Source organism: Bison bison, unplaced genomic scaffold (assembly GCF_000754665.1).
Source record: "Bison bison bison isolate TAMUID 2011002044 unplaced genomic scaffold, Bison_UMD1.0 scf7180017864239, whole genome shotgun sequence".
In the NCBI taxonomy this organism is placed as follows: Eukaryota; Metazoa; Chordata; class Mammalia; order Artiodactyla; family Bovidae; genus Bison; species Bison bison.
In genome coordinates this window covers 2,030,048-2,054,457 of record NW_011494811.1, presented here as the reverse complement: position 1 = coordinate 2,054,457, position 24,410 = coordinate 2,030,048, and the positions used below count along the sequence as shown (strand labels likewise).

General features: G+C 44.0%; 1 protein-coding gene across 1 annotated transcript; it reads right to left on the bottom strand.

Moving 5' to 3' along the window:
• Positions 1–140: 140 nt before the first annotated feature.
• SLC10A1 (solute carrier family 10 (sodium/bile acid cotransporter), member 1) lies at positions 141–23,266 on the bottom strand. The gene is made up of 5 exons (XM_010846686.1): positions 22,577–23,266; positions 11,043–11,253; positions 4,157–4,335; positions 2,924–3,120; positions 141–1,154 (listed from the first exon to the last, which is right to left on the bottom strand). The coding sequence occupies exons 1-5, from the start codon at positions 22,930–22,932 to the stop codon at positions 985–987; spliced, it is 1,113 nt and encodes a 370-aa protein (XP_010844988.1). The 5' UTR covers positions 22,933–23,266; the 3' UTR covers positions 141–984.
• Positions 23,267–24,410: the final 1,144 nt, after the last annotated feature.

Here is a 24,410-nt window from a genome sequence, read left to right as displayed (position 1 = left end):
TTAATGACCCAAGTTGGTGTTCTGTTGGGAGTAGTGATAGTTCTGGAGATTTGCCAGATGGATGCAAAGATCTTTACTTGCCTTGGTTTCCATTTGTACTTAATCACATTAAGGGACATGAAATTCACAAGGAATCTAGGTATAGTCAGCTGTTTGCAAGTGTTTTTATTTATCTTTGACTTAATGTGCCCGTGTGTGTATGTGTTTGCCTATGAGCAGTATAGAAAATGTCTAAATTTCATTGGGAAAAATTGGAAATTTAAGAATTTCAGTACTTTGAAGTTAGCAATCACTAATTTTGGCAATAGTTTACTCTCAATTTTAAATTTGAACATAACGTGAAAACTACTGATACCTAATGAATTGATGGGGTAGATTATTAGATTAGAGAAGCTATTCTCTTGGTATTTATACTTCTTCTCCTTCCTTTTCTTTTTTAAAGCTCTCTTCCAGAATTGTGTTCTCCAGAATGTCCTTTCATTTCAGAATGGTTGTGAGTTTGTCTTAGCCAGTTGGTGTCATGTTCTCAGTAGCTTTGGTGCCAATGATGTCAAAAGGGAAAGAATGGGATCTAGATTTTTCTAAATCAAAGGTTAGAAATGACTTCTGAAGTCTACTAATCCTACAATACTCTGAGCGTCTTATTTCCCTTTTGGGTCACAAAACTGGGAACGGAATTTTAATATTTGATTTTAGGGTGAAAGCCCATTTACTGACCAGCTCAGAAATTGCTTTTTTATGCCTTTTAGGCACTGTTATAGGGATGCAAAGGCAGCTTTGGTGCCTGCCTTTGTAGGGCTGTCCTTGAATAAGTCTTTGATTTTTTAAAACAGGTATCAAGTCCTGAGCTGAGGACAGGTAAACCTTGCGGGGTAGACTCCCACTTTGTTCTCCATGCAAGGCTTAATGATTCTGATAGTTTATGCTAGAAATGCTGGAGAGAGACTAATCACACCACAGGTGGATCCTCTTTCTGCTCTCTCTTCAGTTTGCCATGTTGAGTTGCTCAGTTGCCTTCTGACCAGAATCCAGCTCTTTGGGGAAGCCTGAAGTAAACCCAACAATGCACTCCTCCCCTTTGTAAGTGCCATTTCCCAGAGCTGTTGGGAGGGTTTCTTCAGTTGCATCAACTTTGTAGGTCATTTTTGTGTCATCTGTAAAGTTGAAAAGGGTCATGGGTTAGGAAGAACAAAAGAGTGATTAAGAAACTTGTTCTGTCTGGGGGATAATATCAACTTCCCTTAGGGTGTGCTGTTTTTTTTTCTCTTATCTTTTGACCACCTCTCTCCCCATGACTTAGTCAAACTGAGGAAAAATTAGGTTTCACCTCAACAACTCTAATGATAATACTCGTAACAAAGGGTCTAATAAAGAGCAGTAAGGTCTAGAGAGCCCTGACTCTGCTTCACTCCGTCTCTATCATCTTAGTACAAGTGGTACAGTTGGGGAGTTGAGTCCATGTAAGCAATAGTTGACTTGCATTCTGGGACCAGTGGGGGCAGGGAGCAAAGCACTGTCAGTGAGAAGTCTTCCCAGAGGTGTTTCCATTACGCCTGTCGTGGTGTTGGGTTTACTTCTGCCTACATGGTGGTAGCAAGGAGAGATGCTTAGGGTTCACTTTTCCCATTTTCCCATCTTTCTAGAAGGGTCCAAAGCACAAAAACTGACAGATCCTTAAACTTGAACACTACTTGGGCCCAGACAGTATGTGAGATGAGTAATTTTCATTTAGTTTTCTCGCAAGGAATCTTCCTACATACATTGATTTCTAGAGCCAGAGGCTATAAAATACGGCCTCTTGGCATTTCAGCCCTTTCTGGTACTAAAACCGCAAGCCTGGGGATCTGGAATTTTTTTGTTAAAAGGGTGGAAATCTTGAATGGTAACAAATAGCTTGAGTTGATCTTAGAGAAGTATCAGACTGCATGCTTATCTATAGCTCTAGTTTTCAAGCAGAGCTGAGTAAAAATGGTTCATAAGTAATGATCAGTTATTTATTGGTTTCTTTTTGGCTGCTTGATAACCAAGATTACATCTTTTAAGTTACTGTAAGTCTTCATTTGCTACTGTAAGATAAATTCCACCAGGGTAAGTTTCTTTCTCCTAGGGTGTGATTCAGGCTCTGGGTCTTGAAGAGGTCTTAAGACATCTTCAAGTTTATAGGAAGTTGAGTCAGTTGAAGAATGAGTGGTTAAGATGAATATACTAATGTTTAGAGTTACAAAATACTGAAATATGTTACCAAATGAGATTGAGTTTTCTGGGTTTGAAAAAAGATACTGAAGAAAAAAAAAGATTTGATGTTCACTTTGAGGAAAGGAGTCAGTGGGCTTTCTTGAAGTTTGTATCTTGAAGAGAATGAATACTCCTGAGCATCTTAAAAAAGAGATGCTATGGGCTAGGAATTTGTTAATCCAGTAGTAATTAGATTAAATCTAGATTAGTAGTTGACTTTTTGTTACTGTGTAACCAGAGTTGGAATCCTCATTTTTTGGTTCTGGTTTATTAGACTGCGTTGCTTTCGTGTTTTCCCTCATAAAGCAATGCCAGTGGTGCTGGGGCTCTGACCTGGTTTCATGGCTTGAGAACCTACTCTTAACACAGAATCTTACTGATCTCATAACCATGTAATGCTTAAGACAGTTCTGTCTGATTCATCCGCATGGTCTCCCCAGTTAAAGCAGCCCAAATCCCCTCTGTTCCATGAGGCAAAGTCCACAGCTTACTCTCCCAGCGAAAATGAGATGCACTTACTATGGGTAGTTTGATTCTTTGAAATTCCTTCCTGCACATTGGTGCTGTCTGGTTCCTAATGACTTTATGGGTTACAGCCCCTCTTGAAAGGTCCTTGCCAGAGACAGTTGCTGGTGAAATCATGTCCCAGGTGAGAGTAGAGCTCAAAGGGGAATGATTCAGTACTTACCTCTGGGAGTCTTGAATTTCTCATAGCACCTAAAGATGGCAACAAGGAGAAGCCCTTCTCCAACCTGGAAAATCATATACAGGAGAGGAAAGAAGAAAAGTGGTCCGATGACTTCAGGGGGGAAGGTCACATTGAGGATGGTGGAGCAGAGTTGAATATTTTGGCATCCAGTCTCCATGCTAACTGTGCGTTTGCATCTGTTTTGATTAAAAAACAACCAAATGCCTTCAGAGAAGGGACATAAGGGTGCAACTTCACTTGGTCATCTTTCTCCCAAATACTTTTATAAGAGAGACTGACAGTCCAACACAGAAAGATGGAACTGAGCCATGTGCACAGGGTTTTGAGAAAAGTCAAATTGACCCATTTCTTAGGTCACTAATCCAGCCTTGTGGAAAATGGTGACCAGTAGGTCCATGTTGGGGAGTTTTTAATGAGGGAATTTTTGATTAGCTTAGAAATCTACAGTTTGTCACTTGTGGAATTACCAAAATGAAGTTTGGGGAAAATGTCTGGCTACGGGGAGAAAAGATATAAGCCAGTATTGTTCATTGGCACATGTTGAATTACATACAGGACAATTAGGATTTCAGCATAAAGTAAAAGATTGTCTAAATGTCTGGGAACCTTGTCCTGTGGTCCGATTTCTGGCTTGGATGTCTTCACAACTGAAAGTTTGGTTCCATTATCTGCCTTGAGAACACAGTCTCTTGCTTTACACTTTATGGGCTAAAGAATGTACTGTTACATTTAATACAACATTTTATTCACTGAATTGCAATTAGTGATTAAAATAGTTCTTTGCTAAAAAATTGTAAGCATGGTCTCTGCACATTTATTATAAAGTTGCCACCCCAAGGTGGTGTGTTACAACTAAAGCCTAGACAGAAAAGGAGGCAAAGGGGAAGGGATCCTTTTCCTCATCAAGGCTTGTCATGAAGACATGGAGCTATTCCGCTGCCGTTTACTGCCAGGGAGTTGGGCAGGTGGTGGAGTCTAGGCTCTGCTAGGGAGCACTTCGCCATGAACTGTTCCTCTTTGTGTGATTAGATACCTTTGGATTTTGTTTCTCTGTGTTATTCATCCAGTACCTCCCCACTGTTCCTCAGTCCAATTGCCTTGTTCCATTTTTGCATTTGAATATATTGCTTAAAAATTATTTTCCCCAGATTGTGGATCTTATCTTTTTCCTGAAAGGTGTGGGACAGTGGGACCTAAAACAATAATACCTACCGTCCGTTGAGGCAAAAAAGAGCAGAGAGAAGGTAGCCTAGCAGGAAGCCAATGAAAGGCATCAGGGAGGAGGTGGCCAGCAAGTGTGGTGTCATGACAAATAAGATGCTCTTGCCCACGTTGATGGCGGAGAGCACTACAACAGCCACACTGCACAAAAGCAGGAGGATGATCCCTCCCTGCGAATAAGGACAAGAAGAAAAGGCAGTTAGAAGGGTGTGGGGATATGGAGGAGCACAGAGAGCTAGGGAAGCGCTGGTGGATACCGAAGGTGGAAAACATTTTAATAAACATATTTGAAGTGAAAGGGAGTACGCAAGACCTTTATCATCATCTTGGATTTCTTACCTGTAGCTGGGCAGCTTGCTGGTGGTCATAGGTCTGATTACCTTATTACTGAAAGCTCAGCCAGACATAGTTTCTGATAGACATCTCTGAGTAGCAGGTTTTCAGTGAAGTGCTGTGACTCTGAAGGATGAGACTATTCAGCCCTCCGGCAAAGTGGGTATTGTAAATGAAAGTTCTCTTTACACATCCCAACAATGCTTTGGATGCTCTGGATATCTTGGAACTGAGTAGAAGCTGTTCTTAGAACTTGTGGTACTTGTCTTAAATACCTCTTTTATGGGTAGGGACTTCATCTATTTTAGGATGAATCTGATTTCTGGAAGTTGCCAAAAATCATTTGAAGCAATGCTGGTTAAAGCAGGTAATGAAGTCAGATAATGTGCTTTTAGATCTGAATGATGTATAGGGATGAGTGCTTTTCTTGAGTGACTTGCAAACTGGGATGATAGGAAAGTTCCTAAAAGGAGTTTCAAATAGCTCAGGTAATGCATCTTTAGAAACAGTGCAGGTCCACCCTACCCCAGGTGAGAGCTGTGAAAGCAACTGTCATCGGGAGCAATGGTATGTTTTTTTTTTCTTTTAAAATTATGATTTTATAGTTGGATCTTACATACCACTTAGAATTTTCAGTAGGCAATTTATCATGAAATTAGAATGTTAAGAATTTTCTCTACCAAGGAGGATTCAAGGTTTCAAAGAGTGTTACATGTCTGCATTTTAGAGTGACATCTAAACTGATGAAAATGCATGCATAAACTTAAGCTCTGTCCCTCTTATCTTCTGAGTTGTGGTGTTTAGTCACTAACTTGTGGCCGACTCTTTGCAACCCAATGGACTGCAACCACCAGGCTCCTCTGTCCATGGGATTTCCCAGGCAAGAATACTGGATGGGTTGCCATTTCCTTCTCCAGGTGATCTTCCTGACCCAGGGATTGAACCCTCATCTCCTGCACCAGCAGGCGGATTCTTTATCCCTGAGCTACCAGGGAAGCCTTTTCTTCTCAGTACAAGTGTGTGCAGCAAACCTTCCTTGAACTTACTGTGTTCTGTAATGGTTATGGTTCCATTTCCAGCTCATTTCACACCTGTGTTTGGTATTTCCTAATGCAATTTTTTTAAAAAAATGTGGTAAAATATATAGAACACACAAGTTGTCATTTTAACCTTTTTTGAGTGTATGATTCAGTGGCATTAATTAATTCACAATGTTGTCCTAGTGACAATTTAACGTTTATTTATGTTGCTCTACTTGTAACTGCGCAGTTCCTTGTTTCTAAATCATGTTGCAACTGATAATCATATAAAACAGCACCTGTACTGTTGGTGGTCCTGTCCCAGGATAGGAAGGAATCTCACTAGTAACGACTTAAGTTTTATTGAGAGACTATTAACTGATACAACTGACAGGGAGGCCTGGAGTGCTGCAGTCCATGGGGTTGCAAGAAGTCAAACATGACTGAGTAACAACAAAAATTAACTGATAAACTGCTTAGTTCACCCTTGGGTTTTGAGTTAATTTCTCCTTTTGGATTCTTTGCCTCTTGGGTTTGTCCTCTACCTGATGTCCAGATTTTGTTCTGAAGAGGGTAATGAAGAATGTAGGAGGTATTGGGCTACAAGGATTGTGAATCCGGAAGCCCTCTTTGTCTGCGTGAGTATTAATCTCAAGCCCTCATTCTCATTCTCCCATTCTTGGGGCCTTTAGAGTGGTGGTGAGCATAGACATTGATGTGACCCAGGTGTGAAAACTGGCTTAGCCCTCCTCAAGATATGTAAACTGGTGAGTCCTTCAGCTTTTGGAATGAGGTTGACAACACAGCACCTAGCATCTTAGAACCACTGACTGCTTTGTAGCTTGTAGGGAAAGGAGTGGAGTGTAACATCTCACAGTTTCTTGTCACTCGGATCTCCTGTCCATGACCTCTTGCTAAGAAGAGAGGCCACAGTAGTTGTTTGTTCATAGGTGACCATGTTTTCTGTCACCTGCATTGCCCTGTCATTGCTGACTAAAGCTGTGATGAGTGTCTGTCCATTCATGGGCAGCCAGCTCAGCTTGCCAGGGATCCAGGAGATAACCTGGCCTAACTCTTCCCATGTAGGTGACCTGGTTGGTGAGCGACCCAACGAGGAAATCAATTCTCTCATTTAGGGAGTTTGTAGAGTTAGAGAAGGGGAGGCAAGAGCAGAGACAAGTGTGAAAATTTTGACATGGAGGCCCGCAGGCTGCAGAAGTCACAAGGTGGCATAAACTGAGACAAAGGAGAGTCAGGTCTTCGGTCAGTAGCAACAGGTATGGGGAAAGCATAGGTAGCGTGGTTGAGTCAATGTCAGGGTGGGATCCTTATAATGAGAGTGGTGAGTGGCTTATGCTGAGTGGCACCTGGACTGTGTCATGCTCAGGTTCACCAACTTTCTAACCACATAGGCTTGAATAAACTCCTGCATGGGTGAGTTACAGTATTACTTGAATTACCTTTCCAAATGGTGAAAGTGTTGCTCAGTTGTGTCTGACTCTGTGACCCCCCCTGTAGCCTGCCAGTATCCTCCGTTCATGGGATCTTCCAGGCAAGAACACTGGAGTGGGTTGCCAGTTCCTTCTCCAGGGGATCTTCTAGACCCAGGTCTCCCACATTGCAGGCAAATGCTTTACCATCTGAGCTACCAGGGTAGCCCAAATAGGGCATCCTTAAAATTGTATCTTGGTGTGTCCAAATGTGACCTCTCACTAGGGAATGCTACTGGTTGAGCAGAGTTTGAACAGATAGCTTCTGTCAGAGCCAGTTATCAGAAGTTGGGTAATTTTGATTTGAAAGTCTCTAGGAGTGTTCGGTATGCAAAGAAGCTGGGACAGTTGTTCCAGCTTGTAACTCCCTACATTATGAATTGGGGAGATTAAGAATGAGCATAGTCCTCAAAGAAATGTAAAAGCAAGAAAATTTCAGCCTTTACATCTTGGCCATTCACGTTTATCTGCAACCTCATGGGAATGATATCTTGTTTGGGAGCAATTGATTAATGGAGCTGTTGCCCTTCTGCTTGTCTAACCTTGGAGGTTTGGCCAGCGGCAAAGCAGGTCCTAAGGTACACTTATATTTTATGTGATTCTTTGTTACTGGCTCCTGTCCTTCCTGTCCAGGTGTATCTCAGCCCTTTTAATGTTCTCTGGGGTCATTTACTGTAGAATTGAGTCATGGATATGTAACAAAACAGGAATGAGAGACATTCCCTGGGCCTCAGTTATTCTATATATAAAATGAGAATAAGGCAGGAGACTACCTCATCTTGAAGCCCTCTCTAGCCTTAAGATCTGAGATTCTTTTTTCCATCCTCAGAACACTTTAAAAAAAAAAATTGAAGTGTACTTGATTTACAGTGTTGTGTTAATTTCTGCTGTACAGCAAAGTGACTCAGATACATTTCACATTCTTTTACATTTCCTCACAGGATAGTGAATATAGCTGACAGTGCTATGCAGTGGGCCCTTGTCCATCCATCTGTATACATCAGTTTACTAACCCCAAACCCCCATTCCATCCTTCTGTACTGCCCCTCTCCCTCTTGGCAACAAGTCTGTTCTCTATGTCTGTGAGCCTGTTTCTGTTTCACAGTTAAGTTCATTCATGTCATATTTTAGATTCCACGTATAAGTGATCTCTTAGAGTATTTGCCATTCTCAGAAGAATACTTAGATCAGGAGACACGTTATATCAGTTGCTTTTGGGGTTCTAGTCTCTGGTTTCACCTACAAAGTGGAGGAGGGCAAAGTTGCTTTAAGTGATATCGGGGTCATTTCACATTTTTATCTTCTGTGTGATATATTTTTCCTTTTGTTTCTACATTCCACAAGCTCTTCAGTAAGTGAGATGACAGGTTCATGTTTCTGGTTTTTTGTTTTTCTACTCATGTGTGGGAGAGACAGGATTTGTCCTCTATTCCTTTGTTTATTCTCAGGCATTAGATGTGAGTGTTAGAGAATTCAGTGTTAAGACACAGCCTTAGGATCTTCTTGCAGGTGTGTGGGGAATAAAAACAAGTGGTATTTTTAATACGAATACAATAAATGCTACAAGGATGTTGGGTGATGAGGGAGCAAATAGGACACACATTCTGTCCAAGCTTGTGGGTTGAGAACAGCTTCCCAGAGCAGGTGCTAATTGTGTTGAGACTTGAAGGATGTGTCCAGTTGAAAGGTGGTGGTGAGGGAGGTGGGATTTTGGAGAGAGGAGTATTCCAGGCAGAGGGAAGGGCATGTGCAAAGAAAAGAGCTAACACTAGAGAGGTTGGTTGAGACCAAATTAAGAAAGGGCTGAGGAGCCTCATGACTCGTGGGGTAGAATAAGGAACCAATGAGGGGCTTTAAGCAATAGAGTGACACGATAGTTTGTTCTTTCCAGACTCAGGTTAAAATTAGGTAAGGGAACCAGGTTAGAAGACTGAGTAGCTTAGTGAGAGAGGAGAGTGGCCTGAATGAAGACAGTGGATATGGAGAAACATGGACTCAAGCAAAAGAAGGCAGAACTGGCAATTGGTGATTAGTGTGGGTGGGGAGGGAGAGAGGACGTGGAGAATGGCTTTCTGGTTTCTGGCTCAGGCAGTTGGGCACATTAAATGCTTCATTGAGATGACGACACAGGGAGGAGGGAAGAGCAAGTTTGAGGAAATGGTTTAAATTTAAAACATACTGAGTTTTAAATGCCTGAGGCATATTCAGTAGAAAGATTTGGTAGTTAATACATGGATTCTGGAGTCAGGAGAGCTGTGAGCGCTGAAGATACTGTTCTGGTGGTCATCAGCTTGTAGATGGCTGTTGAGATGGGCCAGATCTCATGGTGGGAAGGTCCCGGGCGTAGGTAAGAAAAGCAGAAACCTTGGGCTGAATGCAGAGAAGTAACCTTTGCCACAGGAACTCACAAGGGAGTTTGAAAAGAAATGCCAGAGAGGTGGTAGGAAAGCAGGTGCCCTGTCACTGAAGCTGAAGAGAAAGATTTCTGAGATGGAGGCAGTGGTCAGCCGTATCAAAAACCGCTAAAAGAATAGTTGAGACATGTCTGTTGGATTTGGTGAAGAAAGTGGAGCAAGGGGTCATCAAAATGTGAGTGGATGGGAGACTGAGGAGTAGACACTGATTGATGAGGGTTGTCACTGGAGAACAGCCCTGGGGGCTGGGTGGGAGTGGAAGGTAGGTTGGGGCAGTGGATGTCTGCTGGGAGCATGGCTAGGAAGGGGAGGAAAGACAGGTGTTGGCTGAAACAGGAAGTCCAGTCCAGTGACTACTTACTGAAAAAAAGGAGAGATGTAAACCAGAACTGATGTTGATTGGGAAGAATTAATATGGTGTCATTCTAAAAATGAGAGTGAGGAGGAGGCTGTGGGAATAAGAGGATGTGATGAATAAAAGGAGATTACTGAGAAGCAAGGGTGAAAACAGAAGATGCTGTCCAGAGCAGAGGGGTGACCAGCCATTTGGCAGGAGACTTCACATCTTCCAACAGGTCGGGAGGGGAACTGTGGCCGTGGTATTAGGACTGCACCAGGGCAAGGGCAAAAATCTACCTTTGACAATGGCACTGTGAAAATGGAAAGACCCTGGAAATCTGACCAAACCTCTGTTCCAGGCCTAAAGCTGCTGCCAAGCCTTGCGCTTCCAAGTAGTGTACCCTGTAGACCGGCTCAAAGGCATAGATCCAGGGGCAGGAACAAAAACAGGCCTTCAGGATGCAGAGTTTATCCTGAGGACCAGGTTGGCACTTGGATCCCAGGGGTGAGCAGTGAACCAGAGGAGAGACTGATGGGGAGTGAGCTCCAAGGTCATAAGAGTTGGCAGAGGGAGCTCTCTAAGGGTCTGGTTTTTCCAAGGCAAGGCAGTGGTATGGTGCCCTCATGGCACTCCCCCACACCCTTTGGGACCAACTCTCCACTTCCTCCATCCCATTCCCAAAGCGCTGTGAGTGTGCCTCCCAGCTCTTCTGGTCTCTTCCCCTCCACCTTCTTATCTAGTCAGCCATGTTTGCCTTTGGTCTCCCTCTGAACTCCTCTATTCAGACATTTCCTTAGGCTTACCCAAATCTGACCCTTTATTCATGGTCTCGCTCAAGACCACCCCTCCTTCCATCCTCCAGAGAAGCCTTTCTTGACTACCTGGCCCTTCTTAACCTTACCTTCCTTGCATTCTGCCAGTGCCTGACTATACACTCTTGTGTCTTGTTTCTCACGTGTTACTGATTTTCTGTGATTAAACTCTTTGAGGACAGTGAATCCTTAGTAGCATAAAACGTAACATCTAGTAGGTACATGATAAAAGCTTAATTATCAAAATGGTTGTATGTTGTGTGTGGTGTTTTCCTTTTTTTCCTGCTAACGCTTCAAAAATACTCTCATATGCATTACAATCTCATAAAGTAGGTTGTATCAATAGCAGACTTTTTTTTTAATCAAGGAAAGAAAACTGACACAGAAAAAGCCCAAATGACTCGGATCAAGCCATTTACTGCTATGATGGTGGGGTTCTCACTCCCTGCCCAGACCCCCAGGTTCTTACCTTGGTGACATAGCGTACGTATTGTGGCCGTTTGGATTTGAGGATGATGCCTATGGTGCAAGGGATGAGAATCAGGATCAGTGATATCATGATGCCGCCGTAGGGCACCTTGTCCTTCAGGGACCCATCATAGATGCCCCTGGAGTAAAGGTACAGGAGGAGGGGCATCATGCCCAGGGCGAAGAAGGTGGAGCACGTGGTCATCACGATGCTGAGAGGGAGACATAGGAAAAATGGAGAGAGAGAGGGCGCTCATTAATTCAGGCATACCTCATTTTATTGCAGTTCACAGTTGTGTTTTTATAAAATGAGCCTTCATGGCAGTCCTGCATCAAGCAAGTCTATTGGGGCTGTTTTTCTAACAGCATTTGCTCACTTGGTGTCTCGTCATGTTTTAGCAAGTCTTGCAGTATTTCACGCTTTTTCATTGTATTTGTCACAGTGATTTTTGATATTACTATTGTAATTGTTTAGGGGCACTGTGAGTCATGCTCATGTAAGATGGTGAATTTCAAGGATATAAATGTGTGTGTTTTGACTGCTCCCCCTTTTCTCTCTCCTCAAGCCTCCTTGTTTCTTGAGACATAATACTGAAATTAGGCCAATTACAAACCCCACATTGGTCTCTTAAGTGTTCAAGTGAAAGGTAGGGTCAGATGTCTCTTATGTTTTTAAGTTAAAAGGTAGAAATGTTTACTCTTAGGAGATTCTGTGGAAATCCCAGGCAGGCTGAAGGCCAGGCCTCTTGCACCAAACGCCAGTTGTAAGTGCAAGGGCAAAGTTCTTGAAGAAAATTATAAGTGCTACCCTAGTGAACTTACGAATGAGAAGAAAGCAAAACAGCCTTATGGAGAAAGTTGTAGTGATCTAAAGAGACCATCAAACCAGCCACAACAGTCCTTTAAGCCAAAGCTTGATCCAGATCAAGGCCTGAACTCTCTTCAAGTCTAGGAAGGCTCAGAGAGGTGAGGAATCTGCAGAAGAAACATGGATGTTTCTTGCCATATGCATATATGTGCAAGTGCAGGGTGAAGCAGCAAGGTCTTATGTAGAAGCTGCAAGTTATCCAGAAGATCTTCCTAAGATCATCAGTGAAGATGGCCATGCTAAAGAGATTTTCAGTGCAGATGAAACAGTGTTCTATCAGAATAAGATGCATCTACAGCTGCCATAGATAGTAACTCCTCTGATGGATCTGTGCAAAATTAACAAAATCTTCAGGAAAGGATTCACTATTCTAGATGGCCATTCATGATTCCTGGAAAGAGGTCAAAATATCAATGTTACAGGAGTTTAAAAGAAGTTAATTTCAAGCCTCGTGGATGACTGAGCAATTCAAGACTAGAGGAGGAAGCAACTACAGACGTGACTGTGGTGAAAATAGCAAGAACTAGAAGTGGAGCCTGAAAATGTGACTGAATTGCTGCAACGCATGGTAAAACTTGAATGGATAAGGAGTTGCTTCTTGAAATTGCCACAGCCACCCTCACCTTCAGCAGCCACCATCCTGATCAACATTGAGGCAACACCCTTTACTGGCAAAAACATTACAACTTGCTGAAGGCTCAGATCATGGTTAGCATTTTTTAGCAATAAAGTATTTTTAAATTAAGATATGCAAATTTTTTTAGACACAATGCTATTGTACCTTTAATAAGTCACAGTATAGTTTAAAAGTAACATGTATATGCACCAGGAAACCAAAAAATCCACATGACTTACATTATTGTGATATTCTGCTTTATGGTAGTGGTAGGGAAATGAATTTGCAGTATCTCCAGGGTATGCCTGTACTATTTGTGGAGTGCCTGCTGTGTGCCAGGCGTGGCGTGAAGAATCTTACATGCATTGCTTTGTTTCCTCTTCCCAGTAGTTTGAGGAGGTAAGCATATGATCTCCTTTTTACCGATGAAGAGGAAGCTGGGGACTTGAAGGATCACAAAGGTGGGAAGGCTGAGATTTGAACCCAGGTCCCTGTACACTTCACTGTGAAAGGAGCCATTTTGATCTCCTCCGTAATAGAACTCTTTTTGCTCTCTATACTTGTACATATGCACAGCCCATTTTGAAAAAAGCTGTGCGATCCCATCACTAACTATAGCCTGTTGGGTTGTAGAATAACACCTGATCTACAGTGGCTAAGTGCCTGCCTTTAGAGTCTAGGGCATGGCTGGACATAGTGGTTCTGACTAAAATAACAAAGATTAAGCACATCAAGCACGTTTTCTCTCAGGGAGTTCGAACGTATACACAATTATAGAGCACTTGGTCTTTGAGAGTGGGTGGCATGGGAGGGATTTCAAAAACCAAAAAACATGCAAAGAAAAAGCAGTAAACAGAGGTTATGATTAAGTGTGAAAGTCACTCAGTCTTATCTGACTCTTTGCGACCCATAGTCCATGGGATTCTCCAGGCCAGAATACTGGAGTGGGTAACCTTTCCCTTCTCCAGGGGATCTTCCCAACCCAGGATTGAACCCAGGTCTCCCACATTGCAGGTGGATTCTTGACCAGCTGAGCCACGAGGGAAGCCCATGTGATTAAGAGGACTGTGTAAAAAAAAAAGTTGATGAAGGAGCACAATAGTGGAGTATTAGAGAAGGCAGCAACAGAGTTAGCCACTGTCAAGTGACAAGATAATCTGGTCATCAGACCTGTTTTCTATCTTGAATAATAATCTAGTCCCCAACACTTGAGGACTTCTTAGGTGGTGCTAGTGGTAAAGAACCTGCCTGCCGATAAAGGAGATGTAAGAGATGTGGGTTCGATCCCTAGGTTGGGAAGATCCCCTGGAGGAGGGCATGGCAGCCCACTCCAGTACTCTTGCCTGGACATTCCCACGGAGCCTGGCAGGCTACATTCCTGTCCAGGAGTCACAAAGAGTTGCACACGACTGAAGCAGCATGCACACGTACACACTCCCAACATTGATATTCTCATGTCCTTTATGTTTTGGCTTATCTTTAACATTATTTAAGATAAATTGTGAGTTTCAGATCCTGAATAACAATGTATCTTCCCAGTTCTCATTTGTATCCTAACTGCCCTGTTGCTGTCTGCATTTGGAATCTCATCCTTGTTAATCTCAGAACACTGTAGGAAGAGGCCCTTCAGAAAGACCAACGGGGAGAGGAAGCTGCTAGGGAACATCTTGGATTTGTAGACATTTACTTTACAATATATGCTTTGGCGTCCATTCTAGTGAGAAGGTTGGGGATGAGGGCTTGATATGACCATCAACTACATCCTAGTCCAAAGGGTCTGGAGTATAGCCATCAAGAACATAATTGGATATATCACAAGGAGTCAGAAGCTGAGGAGAGACCCTCAAAAGATACTGTGGACTGAATAATGGGAACCTCCCCCCAACATAGTCATGAACACCTATAACACTTAAGCACATACTCCATCTTGTAAGAAACTGAGGGGAGGTTTCCAGGGACTAGAAACAAAAGAATGTCGAGTAGTAGGTAGGCTTGTGCTGAAGCTGCAGCGTGTGGAGGAGTAGATGGTAGGGTGTTAGTCTTGGTAATCTGGTGTTTAGGTTTTAATACCCAAGGGAGGGGCCAGAATTGAGACTTTAAGCCTATGAAAAAAGGAGAGGTGAAACAAATGTTTACTCAGTAATCAATACTCCAAAAGGACTACTGGAAAAACAGAACATGTAATTCTATTATGGGTTGAATATGAACTCATAATGGAAAAAGGAATAGAAGAATATAGTATTTTAAAATATGGGGAGATGACAGAGGATGAGATGGTTGGATGGCATCACCAACTCTTGAGCAAGCTCTGGGAGTTGGTGATGGACAGGAAGAGCCTGATGTGCTGCAGTCCATGGGGTCGCAAAGCGTTTGACATGACTGAGCAACTGAACTGAACTGACTTTGGATTATGCAATGATTTCTTAGATGTGATACCTAAAGCACAGGTAACCAAAGGAAAAACAGGTAACTTTGACTTCAAAACCTAAAAAACTGCTTCAAAGGATACTCAAAATAAGTCTCCCACATAACGGGAGAAAATATTTGCAAATCGTGCAAGTGCCCAGTATCCAGAATATATAAAGAACTCATAATTCAACAGCTAAAAAACTCCAAATAACTCAATTTAAAAATGGGCAAAGGACTTGAATAGGCATTTCTCCAAAGAAACACAGTTAGCCAACAAGCACATGAAAAGATGCTCGACACCATTAGTTATAAAAGAAATACAAATTAAAACTGATAATGAAATGATAAAGTGGTAATGAGATACCACTTCACACCCACTAGCGGAGCTAAGCAATAAAAATGATAAGTCTCGGTGAGAATGTGGAGAAAGTACATACAAGTGTTCAGAGCAACATTAGTTACAGCTGAAAAGTGGAAAATAAAATATTGATGGATAAGCAAATTGTGGTGTATTCATGTAATTGAATGTTCTTCAGCCATAAAAAGCAATGAAGTACCACTATATATCAGCTATCACAAAGATGAATCTTGAAAGCATGGCAAGTGAAGGAATCAAAAACATGAAAGGCTAGGTATTATATGATTCCATTTACATGAAATCCCTAGGGACAGAAAATAGATTTGTGGTTGCTGGGGGCTGGAGAGAGAGAATGGGGAGTGACTACTAATGTGTTTAGGTTTCTTTGGGGGATGATTAAAATGTTTGGGAATTGGTGGTGATAGTTGTACAGTGTGAATATACTATAAACTACTGATGATTAAAATGTTTGGGAATTGGTGGTGATAGTTGTACAGTGTGAATATACTATAAACTACTGATTTTAAAAAGGTGAATTTTATGGTGTGTGAATTATATCTTAAAAATATTAAAAATCTAGAGGACAAAATTCATCCTTAAGAGGAAAATTTATAGCTTGAAGTGTTTATAAAGGAAAAGAAGAAAGATTAAAAATTAATGAGCTAAGCATTTTATTCAAGAGTTGGAAAGAGAAACAAACCCGGTGAAAGAGAAAATATTAAAGATGAGAGAATAACCTTTAAAAATGATATAAATTGAGAATCAATTACACCAAGAGCAGGTTCTTTACAAAGTCCGATAATATAAATACTTGTGGCGAGGCTAGCCAAGAAAAAGGAAAATGGGCACAAATTGATCTTAGCATGAATGCAAAAAGAAATACAATTTCCGATACAATAGAGATTTTAGAGGACCATAGAAGAAATCAAGGATAGTCTTATATTTTCATTTTTCTATTCAGACTGAATGGACAATTTCCTGGGAAATCTACAAAAACTTAAAATGAAGTTGAAAACCTGAATCAATTTAGACTCACTAAAGACATTTAGTAAACACTTTGAAACCTATTATCCAAACAAACCTCACACAAAATGTATATGATTTTATAGTAGAGTTCTGCTAAATATTCAAAGTATAGATCGTCTCAGAGTAAAGAAAGGGGAAACATGCCCCAAATTATATATGATTAGTATGAGTTTAGAACCAAAGGTAAAAAAGTCACATTATGAGAAAGGAAAATTAGGGACCATTCTCATTTACAAACACAGGGGCAAAAGTCACAAAATGTTACCTAGTGAATCTAGCTATGCCTTTATAAAATAATACAATGAACAAAATGGGTTTATCCCAGCAATATAAAAATGATTTAATATTAGGCAATCTACTGATATGTATCACTGCATTATTGGATTCAAGAAAAAAATGGTATAGAAAAGTGTCATTCAACAAAATCAGTGTTCATGCATGGTAAAAATCACCACACTAGCAACAGAATGGATTCCCTTAACCTGAAAAGGATTATCTGTCCAAAAAATCTACAAGAAATAGAAAACCTAATGGTGAAAAATTAGAGGAATAAAGGAAGGATACCTGTTCTCATCACATCACCTGCTGTAAATTATAGTTTGTACGTCTTCGCTAGCATTGCAAAACGAGATAGGAAAACTATATAGAGGGGAAAGGAAGAAACTAAAATAAGCCGATGATAGAACTGTCCACAGAGGAAATTCAAGTGAATTTCTATTTTAACTAGTAAATAGAGTCCATGAAATTCTGAATACATTAGCAATAAAAAAAATCAATTAAAAACTACTACAAAAAATTATTAGTAAATGAATTTTTAATTATATGGAAGAACTTCCTAATATGAAATGATTGAATGAAAGGAAACCTATACCAGTTTTGTGGATGGGAAGATTCAGTATTGATTTATAAATTTAATGCAAACTTAACCAAACTTGCAGAAATAACTTTTGTCGACTTGAGAGTTAGTCTCAAAATTCAAATGAATGAGTAAAAGGTCAAAAATAATTAGCATAATTTCCAAGAATAACAAGGTAGGGCAACTCCTTTCACTTATCAAAATTTACCATAGAGTTATAATTAAGAAAATGTGATATTGGTACAAGAATAGCCACATAGAAGAGAGATCTCAGACATAAACCCATGCTTATTTGAGCATCTGATCAACAAGAGGTGGTGTTACAAGTTGCTGGAAAAAAATTCACTGATCCTAGGAATTTTTTCTATTCAGGTGGAAAAGATACAATTAGATCACAGAATACATACTAATAAATTAAAGATCTTCATGTGAGATGCAAAGCTTTAAAACTTTTCAAACATAGGTGAATGTATATATGACCTTGAAGGCAGTAAAGTGTTTGTTAAATAATCCCCAAAATATAAAATGTCAAGGGAAAATATTAATACAGTTGGTTAAGTTAAAATACACAGTTTTATATCATTATCAAAACATAAGGATAAGCCCCAAACTATGAGTAGACTGTTGAAACATGTAAAAACAACAAATGACTACCAATTAATAAGAAGGAAGCACCACCATCCCATAGAAAAATAGGCAAAGGGCATTATTTTCAGAAAGGATACCCAAATGGCCAACGAGATTTGAATAGGTGCTAGACCTCCCATGAAAGTGAAAGTTGCTCAGTTGTGTCCGACTCTGTGACTTCGTGGACTGTCCATGGAATTCTCCAGGCCAGATACTGGAGTGGGTAGCCTTTCTCTTCTCTAGGGGATCTTCCTGACCCAGGAATCGAACCCAGGTCTCCTGCATTGCAGGTGGATTCTTTACTAGCTGAGCTATCAGGGAAGCCTATGATGAATTAAATTTAAAACCACCATGACATTTCATTTTATACAGATGACGACACAGAGAAACAGGGATCTTCATACACTGCCCTGGGGAGTGAGATGTAGAACAACTAGTCTGGATAGATGTTAGATGAAGACGTGTGAACCTCAAGACCCAGCAGTCCTGTGTTCCTGTATGCTCTCACATGTGAGCATAGGGGTAGCAGGCACAAGACTTGCTTAAACAGGAAAGCCGCATAAACACCTGCCAACAGGACAATGCAAACAAACTATGGTGGTTGCGGTTTAGTCACTAAGCCGTGTCTGACTCTTGCAGCCCTGTGGACTGTAGCCTGCCAGGCTCCTCTGTCCATAGAATTTTCCAGGCAAGAATACTGGAGTGGGTTGCCATTTCCTTCTCCAGGGGCTTTTCCTGACCGGGGATCGAACCCGGGTCTCCTTCACTGCAGGCATGCTCTTAACTGACTGAGCTACCAGGGAAGCCTGGTACAAACTATTCTGCAGTTCAAATGCACAAAATAGCTCTTTTATTTTTAAACTTATCATCTCAAAGAAAGCAAGTTGTCAAATGATATGGGTAGTATGATACAGTTCATATAAAGTTTAAAAACAACAAATGCAAGAGTGGTGGGTATATACATACATAGTATAATATAAAATATAAAAGGGTTTGTGGAAGGGCTGAAAGTCAAATCCTGGGAGGTGCTCCTTGAGTGTAGGAAGAGGGGAATGAGATTGGGAAGGGCATTCGGTAGGCTACACAGCGCTAGCTGTTGACCTCTGCCTAGGAGAAAGGCCACACATGAAACTCGTGTGCTTGTTTTGATGACCTTGAACAGGAGTCATGCTTGCTTTGGCTCGGCATGTCGGGAGCTTTGGAATTTGCTCTGGGACTTGTGTGCCTTGTGCACTGGCTTGTGTGTGGGAGCCATGCTCCCAGACCTCCTGATACCTCCTCCGCCCGTGCAAGGGCTTGGCTCTTGGCCTACATTTCTGGTATCTGTAATGGTTGTGATCCTGTTACCCTGAAGGGCAGTGCTGGGAGGACAGTCCTGTTGTAGCTCTGAGACGAACCTGTCATGTAGTAACATTGTGAATCTGGATTGCAAGCGGATTCTTTACCGGCTAAGCTACCAGGGAAGCTGGCAACCCTTCTACATCAGAATTAAGATATGGTCCAGGTTTCTGTCTGTAGGACCCAGAGTCTGCTATGGACCTTGTCTAGGGGTCCAGGGACCAGGGGGAATGGAGCACATTTCTTTTTTTTTTTAAACCTTCCTGCTTAAATTCTCAGAGCCCTCCACACAGCCTGCTTTGGGGCAACTGTATATACCCTGCTTGAGGGACAGGTTTTGAGCTCCTGTTAACAGAGGCACTGGCAGCAGAAGCTGAGGGAGCTGTGAGGGAACCGGTCAGTCTCTGTGGTGAAGTGGGAGACTTCGGGGAACCTGAGTAGCTTCTGTCTCCTGCCTAGTCTTTCATGGTGGGGAGAACTGTGAGAATCCTTGGGTTGTCTCCACAGCCATTGGCTCTGCTGTCTGCTGTAGGCTGGATGAGGGGTGGGGGTGAGCAGGTGAACTCGAGGCGTGGCATAGGTGGTCATCAAAGGGGCCCAGTTCTCACTGGCCCTCTCTCCTCTGTCCCTCAGGGAGGGCAATTTCTCTTGCCTGTGGGTCCACTGTCTTTTTTGAAGCGTGACTCTCGGCATCCTAGAGGAAAGAGCTGCTGTGCCTGGCTGCCTTGAGAGGTCCACCGGGGGAGGGGGCACCCAGCCTTCTGGAATGTTCCTTCTCCCCCTTCACCCACGAGGATCTCCCTCAGCCTCACTCCAGCCGTGAAGCAGAATGACTGGCAAGAGAGACCCCGGGACTGGCTCCGGACACAGCTTGCCCACAGATTCTCGGGAAGCCTCTAGCAAGTCTCTGGACTTGAGCTTTCTCACGTGTAAAGTGGAATTGGTCTCAACACTCCTTTCTAGTCCACATGGGAATAGCATGGTATCGTACACAGGCCTCAAGCCCACAGCCTCTGGGTGGCATCTGGGCCTCTGACATGTACAGTTTGGCTTGCACAGTGTTTTAAAAAATTTGAAATCATTGCCAACAATTAAAAATTTGGAGATTTCACCTTCAAAGGGAGATTCTGTCTTCTCCTGAAAAGCAGGAAGCTATGCCAGCCATGAGTTCCTAATCCCACAATAGCCACGGCAGAGATGGATGGCATATGCCCTGTGCAGGGAGCCCCACACCTCAGAGGCTGGTGGTCATCCTCCAGCCACACTGGGCATTGAAGATATTTGAGTGAAAGCACAGGCTTTGGAGCCCCCAGGCCTCGGATAAATGTATTAACCTCTCTAAAGCTCAGTTTTCTTGTCTCTAGAATGGAGCTCCTTATAGCACCTCCTCATGGAAGCCGTATCAGGATCCCATGTAGAGCCTTTGGCCCATTGCCAGTCTGTCTTTTATTATCAGCACCATTATCATTACTATAATACCTGTAACAAGTTGTCTCAGGTGAACTCAATCTGGAATTTGAAGTTTCTGGCAGCTTGTGATGGTGGAGGGTGAGTGGGGTCAGAGGGCTGGTTTCATGTACATGGGAGGTTGGTCTGTGGGAAGGGGCTTTATGGCAGAAGGTGGCTGTCCTGCAAAGTATTATCTCTTGAGGGGCCTAGGTGGAGGTGACAGGTCCCAGGTGCCCAGACCAGGAGCCTGAGCAAGACAGTGAGTCACTGGAGGCGTCACTGGTGGAGGCCTAGAGCCTCCGAAAAGCAGGCATTGCCAAAGGGACCTTATTGACACTCACTGGCTCAAGAGACTGGGACATCTGGTCACTCACACTTAGAGACTCCCCTACTGTGCTTTAATACTGTCTCCCACCTCCCCACCCGCCCGCACAGCTCTACTGATACAGAGCCATAAGGCCCTGAGTACCCTGCCAGGCTCCTCTGTCCATGGGGATTCTCCAGGCAGGAATACTGGAGTGGGTTGCCATGCTCTCCTCCAGGAGATCTTCCCAACCCAGAGATTGAACCCAGGTCTCCCGCATTGCAGGTGGATTCTTTACCAGCTAAGCTACCAGGCAAGGTTGCAGCCCTTCTACGTCAGAATTAAGATATGGTTCAGGTTTCTCTGTATGGGACACAGAGGCTGCATTGGGCCTTGTCTAGATCAGGTCAGGGGCTTGTCTTGCTGCAGGAAGGACCTAGATCAGATAAGGGGAAGAACTTCCTCATAGTGAGGTAGTTGAATACTGGACATGTTCCCGTGAGAGACTGTACAAGCCAGGCTCTCTCTCCATCAAACACCTCAGTGAGGGTTGAATTATATGGGTGGAGAGTCCAGAGCTTCTCAGGCGGCAGGTCCAGGTAACCCCCCATGATCACTATCATTTTTTCATTCAAGTATCAGCTCCAGCATCACTTGGCATCACCAGGAAGAGGATTCCCTACTTGGCTGGTTTCCTTAGTACAGTTCAGTCAGGGGCAGGGTAGTGACAGGCACAAGCAGATGGACTGTCTTGAATTTACTGCCCTGCCTGGCATGGAAGAGCCTCTCCACTGAGGACTGAACCATAAGAGACAGGCTTGAGATGGACAATTAAGTAAGAGCCAGAGCTTTTATGCTGGTGAGTTTTCTTCAGCCAGCAGAAGCTGCTGCTGGAGCTGGAGCTAGTCTGACGTGGCTTTGCCCTGGGAAACATTCCAGACCAGAGTCCCACCTCTTTGGAAGGACCGGTATTCAGCTGCCCCCTGCAGGATTCCACCCTCACTGACTTCTGCTGTAATGGTTTGGGTGTGGGGATGCTGCTGTTGCCTCCTCCCAGTTTGGCTGAGGTGAGGCTTGTCCTGACATGGGACCCTGACCTGGTGCTGGGGGACTCCAGGATCTACCTGGCTGTGTCTTTGCGCTGAAGTGTTCTTGCCTCTGATGGGTGGAGAGGGGAGGTTCAGAGAGGACAGCCCACTTGCACAGACAGTTGGGGGGATCTTTGGCAATTCCTTCCTGGTCTGCAGGAACTGGAGGTGCTCTTTGGTTCTGAGCCGCCTTGATCTCCTTGGAGATCTTTGGGACTAATCTGCACTCCCTTTCGTATCTCTGGCCTTGAAGCAGAATTCTGCCTACCCTGGCAGATGGGTGAAAGTTCACCAGAGGTCCCTTTGCTTTAAATCAATACAGTATTCCTTCAAGACAGTCCTTGTGCCATTTGAGACAACCCTGGGAGTAGGGGCGGGGTCTCTCCAGGATGTCCCTGGACCAGCTGAGCCCCTTTGGCTTGGAGCCTAAGCCAAGATGTACCCCAGCGTCTGCCCCCAGCCCAGTGTTAGCTTTTGAGCATAAATGGCTGCCACCCCCTGCCCTAACACCCTCCCAGCCCCCATTCACTCCCCTCCTGGCTTTTCGCCTTGACTGCAATCTCCCCAGGTAGCTCCCTTCTCACCCCCAGTCCTACCTCAGGTTCATGTCCCCCTTGATGGCCAGGGCAAAGACGTTGGAGAGGTTCCCCCCCGGTGAGCAGCCGCAGATCAGGATGGCTAGGGCCTCGACGTTATTCAGCTGGAAGAACTTGCCCAGTCCAAAGGCAGTGAGGGGCATGATGCCAAACTGCGCCACCAGAGCGACGGCCAGCCCCTTGGGCCTCCAGAAGTGCGCCTTGATCTTGCTGAACTCCATGGTGCAACCCAGCGAGAGCATGATGGTTAACAGCATGATCACCAGAATGACACTCAGCGCCCGGTCGGTGGGCCGCTTGCCAAAGTTGTGCGGGAGGGAGAAGTTGAACGGGGAAGATTCGTTGAAGGCCTCCATCCTCCTGGACGGCAGTGGTGGAAGAAAGGCTGAAGACCCTGCGCACCCCTGGTTGGTCTACTGACTCCCTGCCCTGCCCAGTCCTTGCTGGGTGCCTTCCTCAATCACTTCCCAGGGCAGGGAGCTTCAAGGCAAAATGTAGATCTGAGCAAATAGAAGGATTATGCAACTGGCTGTTCTTTCTCTGGCTTTGGCCGCAAAAGAGAGAGAGAGTGTGCCCAGAGCCTTTTCTGTAGGGCTGTTCTTGCCCCTCCTGAATTCCTCAGCCTCTTCTGCCTTCCTGGGTGCCACTAACACCTCTTCTCACCTCCTGGCTGCTTCTGGGACAAGAGGCCTTATATCTCTTCTCCACATCCCCTCACTGCTCCCCCCCTCCCACCTCCGAGCACGCCCACAGGCACTGTGTCCTGAGGACCGATCTGGGTCCAGCCCCTCTCATTCTCTGCTCAGTCCCAGAGGCCACAGTTTCTCATTCAGGGGAAGGTGCCTCCCCTTGTCCAGACCCAAGGAAGTAACAAGCGTTGAATTTTACCTTTCCTTCTTGGAAAGGAGGTTGTGGGACAGAGGACAGGTGAATTACTGGCTTCTAGATGTGTCCACGACCCTTCTCCTGGAAGAGGAGAAGTGTCTGTGTCCTTCCTACTCAGGCTGGGAAACCCTTGTCTTAACCCCAAACCTGGCCACACAAGTTCTTGGGGAGGAACATGCCCCCAAGCAGGCTTACCACCAGGGAGGAGCCTGATGGGATGACCCAGGGGCTCGCAGGAAGCCTGGAAGCACTTTGCCCAAAGGGCAGCTCTGAGGGAACCCTGGCAGGGGAGATGTATTGCAGTCAACAGCCCGAGGAGCCCTGCTGCTTGGGAGACTTGCCTAGAAGGAAGCAGGAATGCAGGTTTTTCTTTCTGATTTCCGGACTGCTCTACTTTTGCTCTGCACCTATCCGGGAGCGAGGTTCTGGAGGAAGGTGACAGTGGACAGAGGCAGGCACACCTGCTGGTCAGGGTGGGGGGGGGGCGTGGCCTAGGTCTCTCTCCTCCCATCGAAGCCTTGCAAAGTCAAGCATCTTCAGCGAGGGACAAGGAGCAGCATCAAAAGAATTGCCTCTAGCTTGGGCTGGAATCCAAGGGGCCTGAATGGGATCTCCTGTCTTCATCTTTGCTGAAACACGAGATAAGGCTTTCTGTGTGAGGCTCCAGAGGATACAACAGGGACCAAAATGTGAAACACTCTGTGCGGAGGGTGGAGACAGATTTTGTCTTGATATGAGGAACCACCCAAAAATTCCAGCTCTCCACTAATGGCCCTAGGGCCTCCTGAATCCTGCATAGATAAGGGTTGAGGGATAGGATCTGCACATCGTGTGCTCAAGAAGGCTGCTCTCTGGAGTTTTGCAGGTCACAGAGCTATACACTGTGACTTCAGTTCAGTTCAGTTCAATCCGACTCTTTGTGACCCCATGAATCGCAGCACGCCAGGCC